Below are 21,550 nucleotides of genomic sequence, written 5' to 3'. Positions count from 1 at the left end.
GATTCGTATGGGATCGCGAGGCCGCCGATTGTGCTGATACTGCCGTCTGGGTAGATAGGTCTGGATTCGTATGGGATCGCGAGGCCGCCGATTGTGCTGAGACTGCCGTCTGGGTAGAGAGGTCTGGATTCGTATGGGATCGCGAGGCCGCCACTTGTGCTGATACTGCCGTCTGGGTAGAGAGGTCTGGATCCGTATGGGATCGCGAGGCCGCCGATTGTGCTGATACTGTCGTATGGGCAGAGAGGTCTGGATCCGTATGGGATCGCGAGGCCGCCGATTATGCTGATACTGCCGTCTGGGTAGAGAGGTCTGGATCCGTATGGGATCGCGAGGCCGCCGATTGTGCTGATACTGTCGTATGGGCAGAGAGGTCTGGATCCGTATGGGATCGCGAGGCCGCCGATTGTGCTGATACTGCCGTCTGGGTAGATAGGTCTGGATTCGTATGGGATCGCGAGGCCGCCATTTGTGCTGAGACTGCCGTCTGGGTAGAGAGGTCTGGATTCGTATGGGATCGCGAGGCCGCCATTTGTGCTGAGACTGCCGTCTGGGTAGAGAGGTCTGGATTCGTATGGGATCGCGAGGCCGCCGATTATAAGAGGTCTTGGTATGTATAGTAGGAATTCCCTGTCCTTAGGTGGTATATATATATGTGGTTACCTATTGTAAACAGGCCCTAGGGAGGGGGTAACGTTCTGGCTGGGTTAGTGAGGCTCTGATGAACGGGTTCTATCTGATCCGAAAACCCAAGCAGAACATTTGGCGTCACGAACCGTTTACGAAACCTGTGTGCGTTGTGGTTGTATTGTGTTTGCTTTCGGCGCGTGCGTGGTTTTGTTTGTATATTATTTGTGGTATACTTGTGTGTATAGTTTTTCTTCTTCTTTCTTTTCTTTTTCTTTCTTTTCTTCTTTCTTTTCCAAGATGTTTTCTAGAAAGTCGAAATCTACTTTTAAGTTGCCCGTTGATATTCCCGGATGGGATTCAACGACGTATGAAGCCTTAGCCCGTGAGTGGGCTGATTCTACTGGTTTGAGTGAGAATTGGAATTCTTTTTTGGAGCTGGTGGAGCCGGCTAATGTGATTACTTGTTTACAGAAGGCGCCGGTATCTAAGGGTGATGAGCTTCCCGTTTTGGGGCGCAGGGGTTGGATTGTTCTGTCTGCGTACAGGATTCTGCATGAGAGGTTGTTGAAGTTACAGAAATCGCATAAGGATGTGGAAGCAAACTTTGTTGAGATTCAGAATGCTCATACTTTGTTGCGGTGTCAAAATAAGTTGCTTGCTGACAAACTTGAGACTTACCAAACTATTGCCGAGAGGGCGGCTGTGCGCATTGCTCGTTATAAATACAAGAATCGGCGTGGTCGGGTTTCGACGCGAAAGGTGCGTCTGGTCGTGGCGAAAGCCGGACTAGATTGGAATCCTGATGAATGGGATGGTAATATCTGGAACTCTAGTGATTCTTGTTCCTCGGGTGAGGAGTCTGCCAAGCGCGAGTCCTCTCGCTCCGGCCGTGATTGTAAGTCTGCTTCTCGCACCTCTGATGGTGCACCCCGTGATTGCGCTCGTCCTTCGAGTAGGGTCGATACTTCTTGCACTGATTGTTCCTCTACGTATACTGATCGAGCTCCTTGTGATGCTCGTCCCGCGGTCTCGGTGCATCCAGTTTTTCGACGGAAGTTGCAGCAGGCTCCCAATGCTCCGAATGGTATTTCTTTAGACTCTTTGGAGGATTTTACTCAACAAGAAATTAGTGATATTTTGCAGCGATTTCGGCAGCGAGCTGGTGAGACCTTACTCACATGGATGGTGCGCCTTTATGAACTGGGCGCTGCTGGCATTATGTTGGATAATGGCGATTGTTTGAAGTTTTGCTCCTTGAGTTCGGATTCTACTGTACAAGATCATTTTCGTAACTTTAATGGTGGTGGTCAAATTTCTTTGCTTCAATTGGCGACTGAGGGTTGTAATCAAAAATATCCTACTGAGTCTGACTGGCCTGTGAATGACAAACCGTGGTATACTTTGCGCGACGCTGCACAACGTCTCAAAGAGGAGGTGATGAAAACGGCAATTTTTCTGGGTACTGCTGACAGGTTGCTTGATGGTTTGTTGACATCTTCTGTGAGGAATCGTATCATTCGTTCTTCCCCTGTTGCCTATAAGCAGGTCATGATGACTTTATTGATTAATCAGACTGGTAACGTGTTATCTACGGTGCTGGAATCGGTACGCCAACTCGGTGAGTTGGGTGAGTGGTTTAAACCTGAACGGCAGTCCCGGCCTGACACTCGTACTCCTGGTGACAATAAACTTACTAGACGTGATATCTTTTTTGGTCTTGTGGCCGATGGTGTGCGGAAGGAGGACATTGACGGTGAGACTACTGCTCGTTTGTGGGAAATGTTTCGCAAACGTGGCTTGGATCGAAAGGAGGGTGCCCGGCGTGTTCGGACGACTGAGTGTGATCGTGGTTTTTCTGACGGTAGCGGTGATGACGACCGCCGTGGGCGCTCTGATCGTCGTGATGACCGACGTTCTGTACGTGATTTGTCCCCCCGTCGTGAGAGAGACGGAGAGAGAGAGGGGGAAAGAGGAAGGGGGAGAGATGATTATGTTAACAGCAGACGTAGAGATGATAGGGATCAATCCCCTGAGTTGAGAAGGAGAGAGGACCGACACTTTGATTTAAAACCCGTGATATTAAACCGAGCGTGGTATTCAAAGGGTGGGAAAAGTTTAGAATGGTGTAGGAAACAACCGGTTTGGATTACCTGAATGGCGCCGTGGATGTGGGTGTGTCGAAACCTCTTCCAAATGGGTGAAAACATGCATCATAGGACCCGGTTCTTAATATCGTGAACCCGGAAGTAGAGAACCGAGTGAAACGCGAAAACAAGTCATGTGGTAAAAGAAGCTGGAAGAAAGACTGGCGTGCATATGAGAGTAACCAGAAATGTACGCTGAAAAGATAATACATAGAAAAATAACAAAGAAAGGTAAAAGAGAAAAATAACAGGAAAAAAAGGAAAAGAAAAATATTGAAGGAAAGAAAAACAGTTTCAATAATTAAATAAGAGGGATGAAAAAACATATAATGGATGGAAGAAATATCATTAAGAAACGTAATAATAAAGATGTACACATGATACCATGATGAGATAATTACAGAAAACAACTGAATTCGAAGCGTTCATTAAGACCATGCGGGTAAACAGAGTTCAGTCTATTTATCCAAAAGAGTTCACGTTGTAACAGAAAAGCTCCATTGTCTTTCCCTCTTTGGATTTTGACTTGTTCTAAGATCAAAAATCTCAATTGACTGCAATTATGATTGTTTTCCGTAAAATGTCTTGCAACAGCGGATTTCATGTTCTTAGTTCGTATATTACTTTTGTGCTCAATGAGCCTGGTTTTCATTTTTCTTTCCGTTTTGCCCACGTACGGGAGTCCGCATGGGCATTTCAGTAGATACACAATGTTGGTGCTGTCACAAGTGGCTGTAACTCTGAGTTTAATGGGAGTTCCTTTAGAGGGATGCATGAGTGTCGTACCCTTAATGGTGTTGTTGCAGCCACCACAATTTAAACAAGGGATGGTTCCTTTGTGTATTGTCTCGGAATCCGGAGGGCTCTTGTTTAGAAGTTGCTGTAAATTGTGTGTTCTTTGGTAAGCGAAAATTGGTAATTCATCAAAAATGCCTTTGAAATCAGGTTCAGATTGTAAAAGTGGCCAAAATTTGCAAATGGTTGTTTTGATTTTATGGCTTTGTTTGGAGAATTTAGACACATAGACTGATCGTGCATCTTTTGTGGCTTTGGGAATTTGTGTTTGTAATAGATCTACACGGTTTTTTGTTTCTGCTCTCTTGACAGCTTCTTGTAAGATGGGATCAGGGTAAGCTCTCCTCTTGAATTTGTTAATCAGTAAGCGGCTCTGTTCTTGATAAATCTCTTCCGTAGATGAAATACGTTTAATTCTCAGTAGTTGGGAATATGGAAGATGTTTTTTCAATGATTTTTGATGAAAACTCGAAAAGTGTAATAGGTTGTTGCGGTCAGTAGATTTGGTAAATACTGATGTGATTAGTTGGTTATTGCGTATAGTGATATCAACATCCAGAAAAGTAATGTGGTTACAATCAGTTTCATGGGTGAATTGAATACGTTCATTGATGGTATTGAGTTGTGTTATCTGTGTTAGTAATTCCGTCTGGGTACCTTTCCAAATTAGGAAGATGTCATCAATGTATCTGTGAAACATCAATAAATTTTTAGACCAAGATTCTTGGGTTAAGATGTAATCCAGCTCAAAGCGATGCATAAACAGATTAGCGTATGCTGGAGCAGCACAATTCCCCATGGATGTTCCGGAGAGTTGTATGTAGTAGTTGTTGTTCCACGTAAAGTAGCTGTGGTATAAGGTGAAATGTATGAGTTCGAGTAGAAAAACTTTCAAGTCTTCCTCCATGTCGGTGTCGATCAAAAAAGATTCAATTGCCTGTATCCCTAAATTGTGCGGGATGGAAGTGTACAAAGACTTGACGTCTATGGTACATAGAAGAAGCTGATCGTAATCTTGAACCCTTAGGTGATTAAGTTTGGTAAGAAAGTCAGTGGTGTCCTTCAAATATGTAGACATTGATTGAACGAGAGGTTGCAAATGTTTGTCAATGTATTTGCCAATAGGTTCGTGGATAGAATTTCTGGTGCTGACGATGGGTCTGAATGGCGGTTTTTCCAGGTTTTTATGAATCTTCGGTATCATGTATAGGTACGGAACATTGGGGTTTTCTGTAATAAGAAAACGTTTGTCTCTGTCATTGATGGTGCCTAAGTGTAGTGCTTTATTGATGATGGTCAAAAGAATGAGGGAAAATTCCGTTGTGGGGTCTGACGTCAACCTTAGGTAGGTATTTTGGTCGCTTACGTGGGTTTCCACGTTTTCTGTGTAGAATGAAGTGTCCAATATAACAAGAGCGCCGCCTTTGTCCGCCTTGCAAAATGTGATGTCATTGTCCATTGATAGTTGTTTGATGATATTTCGTTCACTTAAAGACAAGTTGCTGGATTTCGATTGTTTTTCCACAAATAAGTTGGTTAACTCTTTTCCTACTATTAGTTCGAAGTTATCCAGAACTTTGTGACTTGTTGGAGCCATGAATTTACTTTTGGGGCGTAAATCCATGAGTGTTCCTTTATCTTGGGTTGTTGTAGGTTCAATAACGTTAGTAAAGAAATGCTTTAGTCGAAGGTTACGCATGAATTTGAACAAACATACTTGAGTTTCCAAATTATTCGTGTTGTACGTTGGTACAAAAGAAGTCCCTTTTTGTAATGTTTGGATTTGTTGAGGAGTTAGAGTCTTGTTTGAGATGTTGATGACTAAGTTCTCTGGCTCCTTGTTGCTATGGGTGTGTCCTCGGTTCTTGCGTTGAGACCTCCTGGTTCGTCTCGTATGGATGAGCCTCTTCCTAAAAAAGGAATCGGTTCATTAGAAATGTCTGTAGAGGTAGATGGTTGAATATCTCTTGGGCCACTAGTTTGTTTAGGTGTGGGTCTTCTGGGTTGTGTTTGTGAGTCATCAGATGAAGTTGTTTCGCCGTCTGTAGATCGGTTGTACGGTCTTTGTTGCCTGCGTGTAGCGTACACTTCGGCCCATGTGTACACCTCTCCCAGTTTATAATCAACAGTGTCTCTCTTAAACTTGCGTAGTTTCCTTTCGTTGATTTCTTTTTGATATTTATCTAGTTGATTATTAATATCCTCGAGAGTTTTGGTCATTTCGTCTGGGGTCATTTTTTCACTCAAGTCTTTTTTGAAGGAGAGAGGACCGACACAGATTGGCCGATCGAAACCCGCAGTACAATGCAGAGGACAGGAATCCATTTCGTAATGGAGATGGATATGAACAGGAGGTATCGATACCTAAGAAACGTGAGAGTCTTTATCCTGATTTATCCTGGTACACAGAATGCAGTAAAAATGACTAGGAAATAGGTCAAGCTCCAGTACACAGATGGGCTCACAGAGATAATAGACCCTATGTAGATATTGATATTTATTCGAGACATCGTAATATCCAAAGGGCCCGAGCATTGGTAGATACAGGAGCGGAGGCCACTCTTATTCATGGAAAATCAAAGAAGTTTAAGGGTCAGCCTTTTACAATTACCGGATTAGGTGGAAAGGAAACTCCCGCAGTTCAAACTTCACTTGAAATGAGAATAGGTAGAATTCCTAGAAAAGAATACTCTGTATTAGTGGTGCCACTCTTAGAATTCATAATTGGAATTGATATTTTGAAAGGAATGACTCTGCACTTAGAGGATGGATGTTACCAATTTGGAAATAAACATTATATATCGTCCAGGCCTGTACGGGTTGGTCGTTTAAGAATGCCCCCCATAAAAGTTCCCCAGGCGACAAAAGTGGTTTGTCAGAAGCAGTATCGTATTCCAGGTGGTCATGAAGAGATTAGTACCACTATTCAGGAGTTGGTGGATGCAGGAGTTATAACCCCAGTTACTTCTGCTTGGAATAATCCTGTTTGGCCTGTACGTAAGAGTGATAATTCTTGGCGCATGACTGTTGATTATCGAGAATTGAATAGACACACACCCTCTTTGACTGTTGCAGTACCGGATGTTATTACCCTAATTGAAAGAATCCAAAAACATCCAGGTACATGGTATGCGTCCATTGATATTGCTAATGCTTTCTTTTCGATTCCGATTGCACCTGAGTGTCAGGAACAATTCAGTTTTACGTGGAACGGGCGTCAGATGACGTTTAGAAGTCTTCCTCAGGGCTATGTGCATAGTCCTACGATATGTCACCGGCTGGTGGCAGAGCATTTGGCTGAGGTACCGGTTCATCCGCAAATTCAGATATGTCACTATATTGATGATATTTTGATCCAAGGCGAAACACAAGAGGAAGTTCAGACCCAATTGGACAGAGTCATTGAGTGCCTGCGTGAGAAAGGTTGGGAAATCAACCCGGATAAATTACAAGGTCCGTCCCAGGCTGTGAAATTTTTGGGTATTAATTGGCATGAGGGGCACCGAGAAGTGATCCCTCAGGTTAAACAGAAAATTCTTGATTTTGCAGTTCCGAGGAATAGGAAAGAAGCCCAAAGCTTCATTGGTTTGTTTGGTTTTTGGCGTCAGCATATTCCTCATTTGAGTCAAATATTGGCCCCTTTGTACCGTGTCACTCGTAAAAAGAATGCATTTGAATGGGATAAACCACAGCAAGATGCGTTCAGTCTGGCAAAAGAAGCAATTCAGCATGCTCTGGATTTATGGCCTGTACGTGATGGTGATGTGGATTTGAATGTGTCTGTACAAGGTCTTTATGCGAATTGGAGTTTGTGGCAGAAACAAGGCAAGAGTAGAGTACCGTTAGGTTTCTGGACCAAAAAGTTACCTGATGCTGGTGAGCGTTATACACCTTTTGAGAAACAGTTACTTGCATGTTATTGGGCTCTGGTGGATACCGAGCAATTGACTTTGGGACATGATATAGTTTTGCGACCTGAAATTCCTATCATGCAGTGGGTTATGAGTTCGCCGAAAACTCACCGAATTGGACACGCTCAAGAGGCGAGTGTGATTAAGTGGAAATGGTATATACAAGACAGGGCACGTGTGGGACAAAAAGGAGTTGCATCTTTGCATGAGCAGGTGGCGCGGGCGCCATCGACTGAGACTGAGAGTGAATGTTCCGTACCTTTAGTACAGGAGTCTCCTGTTAAGTGGGGTAGACCTTTTGATGATTTGTCCGCTGAGGACAGAAACCATGTCTGGTTTACGGATGGTTCAGCAAGGTTCATAGGGACGAAACGGCATTGGAAGGCGGTGTCCTATAATGCGATCACACAAAAATTGCTGAGTACAACTGGTGAGGGTAAGAGCAGTCAATTTGCTGAACTCTATGCTGTTTATCAAGTTCTGAAACAAGAGTTACCTGGCACATGTCATATTTTCACCGATTCTTGGTCTACTGCCAATGGACTGGCAGTTTGGTTACCGACTTGGCATTCCCATAGTTGGAAATTGCATTCAAAAGAACTGTGGGGAAAAGAATTATGGCAGGAGATTTGGGAAATGCTCCCACAGAGTACTGTTACAATCTTCCATGTGGATGCTCATACCCCGATAGACTCTCTTGACAAATTCTTTCATAACATTGCAGATGAGAAATCTAAAATTGCTGAGGCAGTGGTGGACAGGCAAGATTCTGATATTGCGGGATTGGCGAAATGGGCCCACCAGAAAGCAGGACACTTTGGAGAGAAAGCCACTAGCAGGTGGGCTGCTGATCGAGGAATTTATATTCCCCTAGATTTAATCAAAAATGTTATTCTACATTGTCCCATTTGTCAGCATATCAGGCAGCGCAAAGTGCCCCAAATTGTTAAAGGTCATTTACATCGCGGGAAATTGCCCGCTCAAATTTGGCAGATTGATTACATCGGTCCACTTCCTATGAGTAGGAATTGTCAATATGTTTGCACTATTGTTGATACATACAGTGGCCTGCTGGTGGCCCTTCCCTGTAAACAAGCTACCCAACTGAATACTATTAAAACATTGGAATTGATTATGATGTATTATGGTGTGCCATTTCAAATTCAATCTGATAATGCATCCCATTTTTGTGGAAGATTGGTACAGGAATTCTGTGTGGAAAACAATATTGAATGGGTGTTTCATATACCATATTATCCACAGGCCTCGGGTCTTGTGGAGAGGTTGAATGGCTTGCTAAAAGATCAATTACGCAAATTAACAGATGACAAGTATAAGAATTGGCGAGACTTTTTGCCTCAAGCGCTATTGATTTTGAATAACCGTCCTTTTCTAAATGCTGAATCCCCACTTATGCGTTTGTTTCCTCCGAATGTTGATGCTAAGCCCAATGGAATCAGAGAGACTGTGATGTACTGGGAAATTACTCCCGGAGCTTTGGCTCCATGTAGAGCGACCCCAGGGTCGGCAGGTTTAGACTTGCATGCCATGGATGACACCGTTCTAAAAAGCAAGGTTCGAGTCATCATTGAAACTGGTGTTGGTGTTCATATACCAACTGGGAATTTTGGATTAATCGCCCCTAGATCGGGGCTGGCTGTAAAAGGCGTTCAGGTGCTTGGAGGAATCATTGACAGTGATTATCAGGGAGAGATTAAGGTGCTCCTGCTGAATAGCAGTGAGGTTGACTTACTGATACATCAAACTGACCGAGTGGCTCAATTGCTAATAATGCCTGTTTTCAGTGGTGAGATGACAAAAGGCACTGCCCCAACGTTGCTAACTGTACGAGGCCAGAAAGGTTTTGGCTCCACAGATAATCCTGGGGCCAGAGTTTGGGTGCAGTCGCCTAAGAATCCCCCTGAACAAGCAGAGGTCATTGCAACCGGTCAAGACAACACCATTTTAGTTATGAGACCAGGGAAAGATAGCTGGGAAGCAGTCCCGGCTGACAAATGTTACTTACGAGAATGAATAATGCCTGTATTTGATTCTCTTTCAGATCATTCTTTGGACTGTTGCTGCAGGATGTGTCGGCGTTGGACTCCTTTTGGGCTGGTACGACGAGAGAGGAGGGATCCCATCAACCCGGGTTGAGTTGAGAACCCGAGTGTCGCGTTCCTTCGCTGCGTGGGATTCGTCATCGAACTTTTGGACCATGTTAGCCAAACGGGTGACTAAAGCCCCTCATTTCTGCTTGACACCGATGAGATCGGTGACGGACATTCTAGCAACTTGTTTAGTTGCTGTCCCTGCTTCATTGGAGACTTTGACTCATATTTTCAATATATCGAATGCTCGCCCCAATGTTCTTCTGGGCGATTTTGCTACCCATGAGTATTGCCCCTTGTGTACTGTACTGTCAGACCCGATACCCCCCATCCAGTCCCAAATAGTTACCTATAATATCACACAGGGTGATTTGTGTTTTTTCCTTACTTGTGATCCTAGTGCGATTTCTGAATGTATGCGTTTAAGATTGAAAGGTGCCACTTCATTCACCGCTCATGAACGAACTTTGTGCTTTCAAAGGACACCGAAAACATGTGCTTCTGTTCAGAATAACATGACTTGCAAGAGTTTGGTAGTTACCCCCAGTCATTATAGCACGATGTTACTACCTGCCGGATGGCTTTTCTCATGTGGTAATACTTCCTGGCCATATATCCCCGCAAATATTTCTGGAGGCCCTTGTGCCATTACTAGACTGAGCTTGTTAATGTTTTCCTCACATCCGAATGCCACCTCTCGTGTGATTCGAGATACAGTGAGGTTACAAGAGGATTGTGAATCATCTTTGCATTTATATTCCAAGTCTGAATACCTTAGCCTGGCTATTTCAATTATTGGTGTTCCTGCTTTGGCAGTTTATAATGCCAAATCTATTGGGAAAATGGCCTGCTGGATGGTGAAATCCATTAATCATACTTCTACAGTCCTGTCTGACATGCTATTAGACGCCCAGGGTGAACGTAGAGCTATCTTGCAAAATCGAGCGGCCATTGATTATCTTTTGCTTAAACATGGACACGATTGTTCTGATTTTGAGGGTCTTTGTTGTTTTAACTTGTCTGATCATACAAAATCCATTCAAGCTCACATTGATAAACTACATGACTTGACAGAAGAAGTTAGAAAACACATTGACCAGGGCTGGTTTGACTGGCTCTTTAATTGGTTACCTGATTTGCATATGTTACGTCAGATAGTAGGAGGTATTCTGGTTACTATCGGCATTTTGATTTCTATCTGTTGCTTTATCCAGTGTATTCCTTCACTACTTCAATTCTGCACACCTGGTACTAGACATAGATCAGTTAGTTTGGTTTCATATTATTCTTCCACAGATGTTAGTTCTGTTTAATGAATGTATAATAGACTGAAGTCAAGGGTGAAATGTTCTGCTCGATTTTCCCGGCCTTCTTGTGTTGCAGGGTGATTGAATGTGACTTCAGTCTCTTACCATTCAAGTCTAAGGGTTAGAGTAGTGAATGGAGCCTATTTACTAGGCACTTCGACATGCTCCTGTGCTCTTCCCTATAGATCAGGGCTTGGGATAGATTCGTTAGTATTAGGGATAACCTGTCCTGTAGTGAGGGTATTTCATGGAGCCGTGCTGAATTCAGGCCTGGTAGGCCTCAAACGGGAGAGACTCCATCTTTCTTTCTGCTCCGGCAGCTTGGGATGCTTCTAGGTCAAATGTAATGTTTTAGTTATGAGGTGTTATTCGCTTGGAGAGAACCGGTTCAGGCCGGCCCTTATCGAAGGATTGTATTTTTCTTCATGCCGAAGACACTACATCAGGCCGGCCGGCTGGGATAGTGTCCTTGGTACGGAGAGGTACAAGAATTTGGTGGGCGGCAGGTTACGGGCCGGAATTTTCCATGAGGAAACGCACCTCTATATTAGTGAAAGTCTGAGGCAGTTACATGTTCAGTCCGTAGGCGGCATCTAGCCGTTAGCAGTAAAGCTACTACTTATTCTAGGGAAGACAGACGCCATCTTGAAGGCGGAGAAAAACCGAGAGACAGATACTCTTCTAGCAGAATAGCCAGAGAGGAGGGAGTAGCCGATGAGGAAGAGGTCCCAGTGACTCGGAGAAGGGTGAAGGGAACAGATCCGTGACTGAGGAGGTGTGACTTCCAGGCGAGCCGAGGCACAGACGAGAAGGGAACCTAGATGACCATTGAGTGCAGGCTACACACTACTAAGGTGATGTCGACCCTTTTCTTATTAGAGTGTACAACTTAATCTTTCACTTTTCTTTGCAGGTTATGTGTTATATTGTAATGTTATGTGATTGCGTATGTAATGAGTAATAAAGTACCCAGTTTGTAGTGAACCAACAGATGCTGCGTGTTCTTGTATGAGAGGGTAGCCTATTTTTCTAGTCAGCTGTGGCTACATGAACAGATGTTAACCCTGATCAGGTAAGTGGTAACTGAATAAGGGAGAGAGGAGCCCCTCGAACCAGAGAACAGGCTATGCTTGAACTGGCAGTCCTTGTGTGATCTGATGAATAGTAAGACTGATTCCCTTCCTGTATGTTATGGTGATCATAGGATGAACTTATGCTGAGACTGCCGTCTGGGTAGAGAGGTCTGGATCCGTATGGGATCGCGAGGCCGCCGATTGTGCTGATACTGCCGTCTGGGTAGAGAGGTCTGGATCCGTATGGGATCGCGAGGCCGCCGATTGTGCTGATACTGCCGTCTGGGTAGAGAGGTCTGGATCCGTATGGGATCGCGAGGCCGCCGATTGTGCTGATACTGTCGTATGGGCAGAGAGGTCTGGATCCGTATGGGATCGCGAGGCCGCCGATTGTGCTGATACTGCCGTCTGGGTAGAGAGGTCTGGATTCGTATGGGATCGCGAGGCCGCCACTTGTGCTGAGACTGCCGTCTGGGTAGAGAGGTCTGGATTCGTATGGGATCGCGAGGCCGCCGATTGTGCTGATACTGCCGTCTGGGTAGATAGGTCTGGATTCGTATGGGATCGCGAGGCCGCCGATTGTGCTGAGACTGCCGTCTGGGTAGAGAGGTCTGGATTCGTATGGGATCGCGAGGCCGCCACTTGTGCTGATACTGCCGTCTGGGTAGAGAGGTCTGGATCCGTATGGGATCGCGAGGCCGCCGATTGTGCTGATACTGTCGTATGGGCAGAGAGGTCTGGATCCGTATGGGATCGCGAGGCCGCCGATTATGCTGATACTGCCGTCTGGGTAGAGAGGTCTGGATCCGTATGGGATCGCGAGGCCGCCGATTGTGCTGATACTGTCGTATGGGCAGAGAGGTCTGGATCCGTATGGGATCGCGAGGCCGCCGATTGTGCTGATACTGCCGTCTGGGTAGATAGGTCTGGATTCGTATGGGATCGCGAGGCCGCCATTTGTGCTGAGACTGCCGTCTGGGTAGAGAGGTCTGGATTCGTATGGGATCGCGAGGCCGCCATTTGTGCTGAGACTGCCGTCTGGGTAGAGAGGTCTGGATTCGTATGGGATCGCGAGGCCGCCGATTATAAGAGGTCTTGGTATGTATAGTAGGAATTCCCTGTCCTTAGGTGGTATATATATATGTGGTTACACAGAGATGTGTGCCATTTCGACTCTTCACTTTGTTCTGCACCAAGGCACTCAGTTTGCAAAGGCAGTGTGTGAGAGTCAGGGTACAGGGCCTCTGAGGGTGGCACAATAAGTGCTGCAGCCCTTAGTTGCCTTCTCTGGTAACAGTGCCCTGAGTACCTGTGGTACCATTTACCAGGGGCTGACATGTGGCCATAGATGCCAATTGGGTTTAGGCTTCAATGCAGGTTTAGGGAAGGAACATAGGCCCTGGGTACCTGATTAGCAGGAGCCCAGGGAAAACTCAAAGAACACCAGCAATTCAGCAAAAAGTGGGGGCATACCATGCAAGAAAGATGGCGCTTTCTCACACCCGTTGTTTCAGATGGTGTTACCGTGTTCTAGCCCTCTTCCTCCTTTATTGTTGGGGAGACAAATGTTGGCCTCCAGGTTGAGATCGAAGTGAAGCCCTTTATGCAATTTTGGACCCGGCTGCAGCCACACTTCAAGGGGAAGACCTGTGGTCTCTGCGGAAACTTCAACAAAGATCAAGCCGATGATTTCAAAACCTTGAGCGAAGTGGTGGAGGGCACTGGCGCTTCTTTTGGTAACAACTGGAAGACACAAAGTGACTGTCCCAATGTGAAAAACCTCCATGAGGATCCGTGTGCCTCTAGTGTACAGAACGCCGAGTATGCTCAGCACCACTGCGAGATGTTGTCAGACCCATTGGGACCCTGCCACGCTTTCCTGGCTCCAACGTCTTTTGAGATGAACTGCATGTTTGACCCTTGCAACTTTGAGAAGACTGAGGACTGCATGTGCGCAGCCATCTCGTCCTACGTGTGCACATGCGCTGCCAAGGGGGTCTTCCTAGAAGGCTGGAGGAGCGAGATATGTGGCAAGTACAGTGAAGAATGCCCTGCCACACAGACCTACACATACTCTGCGCACACATACCAGGCCACCTGGTGGTCCCTCAGCAAACCCAACAACTCCTGCGGTGTCAAGATACTACCTGTCATCTGCCCAGATGGCATGTACTTGGATGAGAGCGGCAAGTGTGTGGAGGACAAAGAGTGGGGCTGTTACTACCAGGGCTCCTCCTTGGCACCCGGGGAGGTTGCACATGAAAACGAGGCTATCTGCACCTGCTCACAGGGGAAGGTCAGCTGCTTGGGAGTGACAGTTGAAGAGCCAGAATGCAAGGTCCCCATTGTGTACTTCGACTGCACGAATGTTTTTACCAACACCAAGGGCTCAGAGTGCCAGAAGAGCTGCCAGACGTTCGACGTGGAATGCTTCAGCACCCACTGCGTGTCTGGATGCATCTGCCCAGAGGGGATGGTGCTCGACGGCAAAGGTGGCTGCATCCAGGCCGAGGCATGTCCCTGTCTCCACAATGAGGCTGAATACCAACCTGGAGAGGAGATCTCCATCAGCTGTAACACCTGCACCTGCAAGAACCGGAAGTGGCAATGCACTGACAAACCTTGCTTCAGCACCTGCACTGTGTACTGCGATGGACATTACATCACGTTCGACAGCAAGCGCTTCAGCTTCAACGGTTACTGTTAATACACCCAGACTCAGGACGACTGTGGCAACAGCACTGCTGGCACTTTCGGAGTGATCACAGAGAATATTCCCTGCATCACTACTGGCACCACCTGCTCCAAATCCACTCGGCCCTTCCTCGGGGGCAATGAACTGATTCTGCATGAGGAACACATCGATGTGGTGCAAAGGGACAGTGCGGTTGATATGACTTACAACGTCTGCTCTGCAGGCATCTACACAGCGATCGAGTCAAAGCATGGAATGAACCTCATGTGGGAAAAGAAGACCAACATGTTCCTCAAGCTCAGTTCAAAATTTAAGGGCAAGGTTTGTGGTCTCTGTGGTAACTTTGATTTGAATGGTATCAATGACTTCACTACCAGAAGCCAGTCTGTGGCTGGCGATGTACTTGAACTCGGGGACAGCTGGAAAGCCAATCCCACCTGCCCAGATGCCTTGGAAGCCAAGGACGCTTGTACTGCCTACCCGTACAGAAAAGCATGGTCCCAGAAGCAGTGCAACATCATCAAAAGCGACGCGTTCTCAACATGTCACTCACCGGTTGACCCAAGCAAATTCTACGAGGCCTGTTTGACTGATTCCTGTGCTTGCGACACAGGAGGGGATTGTGAGTGCTTCTGTATGACTGTTGCCGCCTATGTGAGGTTGGAGTTTGCATCCACTGGAGAACCCCAAATAAATGCCCTCTGTTCTGCAACTTCTACAACCCAGATGGGGACTGTGAGTGGCACTACAAACCGTGCGGCGCCCCAGGCATGAAGACCTACGCCAACCCTGGTGGAAAATGCCTTTATGGGTTGCCGGGCTTGGAAGGTTGCTACCCCAGCTGCCCAGAGGACCAACCCTACTTCGATGAGCAGAACATGGCCTGCACTGCTGACTGTGGTTGCTATGACAATCATGACAACCTCTACAAACCTGGGTCCAAGATCCCCAGTGTGGAGAACTGCATGTCATGCACGTGCATTGGCAATGACATGAAATGCAACTACGACCACAGCCTATTTTTGTTCTTACGGTGGCAAGAAGTACAAGTATGGTGAAGAAATCTACCGGAGTGGTAGGCTGCTTTGTAGCAACCTGTGCAGCCAATGGCACAATCAATCATCAGATTACAGAATGCACAACCACAGAACCCACCACAGCCTTCACCTTCACCACTGACACGCCCACTTCCTCGCACACCAGCGCACCACCCACTCCAACCGTCTGTGTCCATGAGGTGTGCAGCTGGACAGAATGGCTTGATCATAGTTGACCACGGTCAGGACCTGATGATGGAGGCTATGAGACATTAGAGTTAATGGAAGAAAAGGGGGAGAAGGTTTGTAAAACACCAAAAGTAGTCCGCTGTCAAGCTGCAGATTTTCCAGATTCCTCTTTGGAAGTCGGTCAGGTAGTGGAATGCACCCCTCACACTGGACTTAAGTGCAATAACAAAGATCAGACGCCAGCACCCAAGTGCTACAATCACCAGGTCAGCTTTTTATGTTGTTCCTATGTGCCTTGTGGTTCTACGCCTTCATCAACGACCCGTTCTGCCACAGAACCAACCACAACCACAGGAACTGCAGGGGCCCCATCAACAACCACTAATAGTACAACCTCAATTGTTACTGAAACAACCCACCTTCATCAACAACCAAAGAAACAACAACAATCACAGAATCAACAAGCACTCCCTCCACAACTACTGTGTCAGCGATTACATCTCCACCAGCAACTGTCTGTCAACCAATTTGTAAATGGTCAGATTGGTTTGATGATAAGGAACCTTCCTCAGATCCTGATGATGGTGACAGTGAAATGTTTGAAAATATAATAGCATCAGGAAAGACAGTTTGTACAAAATCAGAGAAAATAAGCAATATAGAGTGTAGGGCTGTAAACTTTCCCGAAAAAGACATTGCTGCACTTGGGCAAAATGTAAAGTGTGATGTAACAACTGGGCTGGTGTGTAATAATGCTGACCAGACTGAAGAGGGGTATGTGAAAAAGTGTTTTAACTATAAGATGAGAGTGCTATGCTGTGACACCACTCACTGTGCCACAACAGCAGTGACCACTACAGGGAGGCTAACCACAGAAACAACGGCCCTATCAACATCAGCTGTTACAGAAACTACCACCGGCACAACTGGGACACCCTCAACACCTGGCACTGTACCAATAAAAACCACTGGTACTACAGAGACGCCACCAACACCTGGCACTGAGCCAACTACGACCACTGGTATGACAGGTACACCACTGACACCTGGCAATGAACCAACAACCACCATTGGTACAACAGGTGCACCCTCGACATTGGGGACAGAACCAACTACAACTACTGGCACAACAGTGGTACCACCAACACCTGGCACAGAAACTGCCACGACCATTGGCACTATAGGAACACCATCAACCCCAGGCACAGAACCAACCACGACCACTGGCACTAAAGGGACACATTCGACACCAGGAACAGAACCAACTACAACCACTGGCACTACATGGACACTATCAACATCTGGCACTGAATCAACCACGACCATTGGTACCACAGGGACCCAAACACCAGGCACAGAACCCACTACAACCACTGGTACAAAAGGGACACCATTGATCCCAGGCACAGAGCCAACCATGACCACTGACACCACTGGAACTTCATCAACACCTGGCACAGAATCCACCACGACCACTGGCACTACAGAGACACCATCAACACCTGGCACAGAACACACTACAATAACTGGTACCACAGGAACACCATCGACACCTGGCACAGAACAAACCACACCCACTGGTACCATAGGAACACCATCGACACCAGGCACTGAACCAACTACAACTATTGGAGCCACAGGGTCTCCAACACCAGGCACAGAACTCACTACAACCACTGGTACAACAGGGACACCATTGATCCCGGGCACAGAGCCAACCACGTCCACTGGTACCACTGGCACATCATCGACATCTGGCACAGAACCAACCACGACCACTGGCACTACAGAGACACCATCAACACCTGGCACAGAACACACTACAGCCACTGGTAAAACAGAGACACCACCAACATCTGTCACAGAACCAACCTCAACCACTGGTACCACTGGAGTACCATCAACTCCTGGCACTGAACCCACAACAACCACTGGTACTACAGGAACCCCATCAATACCGGGGACTGAATCAGCCACAACCATTGGTACTACAAGGGCTCCATCAACTTCAGGCACAGAACCCACTACAACCATTGGTACAACAGGAATACCATTGACACCTGACAAAGAACCAACCACAACCACTGGTACCACAGGAACACCCTCAACACCGGGGACTGAATCAACCACGACCATTGGTACTACAGGTGCTCCGTCAACGTCAGGCACAGAACCAACCACGACCACTGGTACCCCTGGAACATCATTGACATCTGGCACAGAACCAACAATGTCCACTGGCACTACAAAGACAAAATCAACACCTGGAACAGAACACACAACAACCACTGGTAAAACAGAGCCACCAACGACACCCGGGACAGATCAAACCACGACCACTGGTACCACTGGAACACCATCAACCCCTGGCACTGAACCCACCACAGCCACTAGTACTACAGGAACACCATTGATACCTGCCACAGAATCAACCACGACCACTGGTACTACAGGGACTCCATCAACACCAGGCACAGAACGAACCACTGGCACTACAGAGACACAATCAACATCAGGCTCAGAATCCACTACAACCACTGGAACAACAGAGGTGCCATCAACACCTGGCACAGAACCAGCCATTGGTTCTACAGGAACAGTATCAACACCAGGCACTGAACCAACTACAACCACTGGTACTACTGGGACTCCATCAGCACCAGGCACAGAACCCACTACAAACACGGGTACCACACGGACACCATTGTCCCCTGGCACAGAACCAACCACTGGTATCACTGGAACACCATCAACACCTGGTACAGATCCAACCACAACCACTGGCACTATAGAGACACCATCAACACCTGCCACGGAACAAACCACAACCACTGGTGCCACTGGAATACCATCAACTCCTGGCACTGAACCCACCACAACCACTGGTACTACAAGAACACCACTGATACCTGGCACAGAGTCAATCATGACCACTGGTACTACAGGGACTCCATCAACTCCAGTCACAGAACCAACCACGACTACTGGTACTACAGAGACACCATCAACATCGGGCTAAAAATCCACTACACCCACAGGTAGCACAGAGACACCGTCAACACCTGGCATAGAACCAACCACAAGCACTGGTAGCATTGGAACTCCATCAACACCAGGCACTGAATCATCTACAACCACTGGTTCTAGAGGGACTCCATCAACACCAGGCACTGAATCAACTACAACCACTGGTTCTACAGGGACTCCATCTACAGCAGGCACAGAACCCACTACAACCATGGGTACCACAGGGACACCATTGCCCCCTGGCACAGAACCAACCACACCCACTGGCACCACTGGAACACTATCAACACCTGGAATAGAGACAACCACTGGCACTACAGAGACACCATCAACACCTGGCACAGAACCAACCACGACCACTGGCACTACAGAGATACCATCAACACCTGGAACGGAAACATCTCTGACCACTGGTAGTACAGGGACAGAATCAACACCTGGTACAGAACCACCCACAACCTCTGGTACTACGGGGACACCATTGACACCTCCCACAAAGCCAACCACAACCACTGGTAGCACAGGGTCCTCTTCGACACCTGGTACAGAACCTAGCACAACCATTGGTACCACAACCACGATTGTTACAGGGACAACCACTTCAGGATCTACAATGTCTGAAACTACCACTGAATCTACCACTACACCTTCAACAGCTGCTGTCACAGAAACTACTTCCCCATCATCAACTGTTTGTGAATCACTTTATAAATGGTCTGAGTGGTTTGATGATAAGGAGCCCTCCTCAGAACCTGATGATGGTGACAGTGAAAAGTTTGAAAATATAATAGCATCAGGGAAAACTATTTGTGCAAAATCACAGAAAATAAGTGATATCGAGTGTCGGGCTGTAAACTTTCCCAAAAAGGACATTGCTGAAATTGGGCAAATTGTAAAGTGCAATGTAACAGCTGGGATGGTGTGTAATAATGCTGACCAGACTGGAGAAGAGGATGTGAAGAAGTGTTATAACTATAAGATGAGAGTTCTATGCTGTGATACCACACACTGTGCAACAACAGCTGCAACTACAACCACAGAAAAAACTGCCCCACCAATATCAGCTGTCACAGAAACAACCACAGCAACAACTGGTGCTACAGGAGCACCATCAACGCCCTTTGGCACAACACCCACTACTACCACCAGAAGTACAATGCCATCAACAGAGGAAACTACATCAATTGTTACAGAATCAACTACTACTCCTTCCACAGTTATGGAGACAAGTACAGCAGAGACCAACACAAAATCTCCTGTCAGATCTCCTGAATCTACAGCAACACCTACCACCTCTATTCGCAAACCTTCCTCTCCACCCCACCACATAAACGTCCACGTCAACAACTACTTCTGTTACAACTACCTGCCACTGCAAAGTTGGCGAGAATCTGATTCCTCCTGGTGGCGTCATCTACAATACAACAGACAATACAACAGATAATGAAGGCTGCTTGTACTTTGCCATTTGCGGTTCCGACTGCGTACCTGTGAGGTCCAAGGCTCCCTGCATCACCACTGGTACTCCTCCGCCACAAGTCACTTCGCCAATCACTACTGTGACACCAGTTACTCCAGAAGGTACAATGGAAACAACCACCCCAAGCACAACTGAAAGCCCTGGTGCCCCCACTACACCTTCAACCTCAGGATCACTGCCAACCCATCACAAACGTCCGGTCACCACTGTCTCGAAGGGCTGTGAAAGTGTAGAACCCTACAGAGAGATCAGTGAAACATGGGAAATTAACAAATGTACTAACGCAACCTGCGAAACTTGGTGGGAACATCACCCTGCAGCCTGTTGAATGCCCACCCGTCAAGGAGATTACTTGTGACAGTAGATTAGCTCCCAAACAGGTCTATGACCAGAAAGGCTGTTGCTTCCAATACGACGAAAGCTGCGTGGGACCTGATGGAAAATCTAGAATGCCAGGAAAGTCATGGACAAGCAACTGCCAGAAATGCTCCTGCGACATCAATACCATTCAATCTAGTGTGAGGAAATCAAGTGTCAAGAGCCCACTCCACCAGCTTGTGACAAGGAAGGCTTTGAGCTTGTTGAGGCCCCAGTTCCAGATAACCCCTGCTGCACCGAAATGACATGCAAATGCAACCCCATATTGTGCAATCCTGATGTGAAGAAATGCGAGATAGGTTTCACGCTGTCGTCCATCCTTTCAGCCGGTGACTGCTATGCCAAGATGGAATGTGTGCCAGAAAAAGTCTGTGTCTTCAACAATGTTACATACCAGCCTGGATCCAACATCCCACAAATCAAGGGCACCTGTAAGGAATGTGAGTGCACGAATCACGTGCACCCAGACACCCAGTTACTCACTGTGAAGTGCCAGGGCACGGTTTGCCTGAAAGACTGTTCATCAGGATATTAGTATACTAAGACGCCAGAGGAGTGCTGTGGAAAGTGTGTGCAGACACAGTGTGTCATGAAGACACAGAACAATGAAACCAAAGTCCTTTAGGTTGGAAAGATATGGAACCCCTCTGGTGATGACTGCAGAATGCGATACAAGTGTGAAAAATTCAATGATCTTTTTGTCGTATCCTCTGTGAAGAGGGTGTGTCCGGCCCTAGAGCCCGCAGACTGTCCAAATGAATACATACAGAAGA

The 21,550-nt window shown here is 46.8% G+C and overlaps 1 protein-coding gene and 1 pseudogene across 1 annotated transcript in view; both read left to right on the top strand.

Annotated features, from left to right (window-relative positions):
* LOC146856607 (mucin-5B-like) overlaps positions 1–20,363 on the top strand; it is a 50,905-nt gene extending 30,542 nt beyond the window's left edge. Inside the window, 7 exon segments of the mRNA XM_085651278.1 lie at positions 3,248–3,254; positions 13,486–15,318; positions 15,321–15,675; positions 15,677–15,733; positions 15,735–16,279; positions 16,435–18,828; positions 18,931–20,363. Coding sequence (XP_085507404.1) covers positions 3,248–3,254; positions 13,486–15,318; positions 15,321–15,675; positions 15,677–15,733; positions 15,735–16,279; positions 16,435–18,828; positions 18,931–20,363 — 6,624 coding nt within the window.
* Positions 20,364–20,505: 142 nt separating this feature from the next.
* Positions 20,506–21,312, top strand: LOC146856606 (intestinal mucin-like protein; annotated as a pseudogene).
* The last annotated feature ends 238 nt before the right edge of the window (positions 21,313–21,550 follow it).

The sequence above is a fragment of the Triturus cristatus genome, chromosome 4_1, assembly GCF_964204655.1.
Source record: "Triturus cristatus chromosome 4_1, aTriCri1.1, whole genome shotgun sequence".
NCBI lineage: Eukaryota > Metazoa > Chordata > Amphibia > Caudata > Salamandridae > Triturus > Triturus cristatus.
Note: the sequence above shows the minus strand (reverse complement) of the source record. Positions and strands in the feature narration are given on the sequence as shown.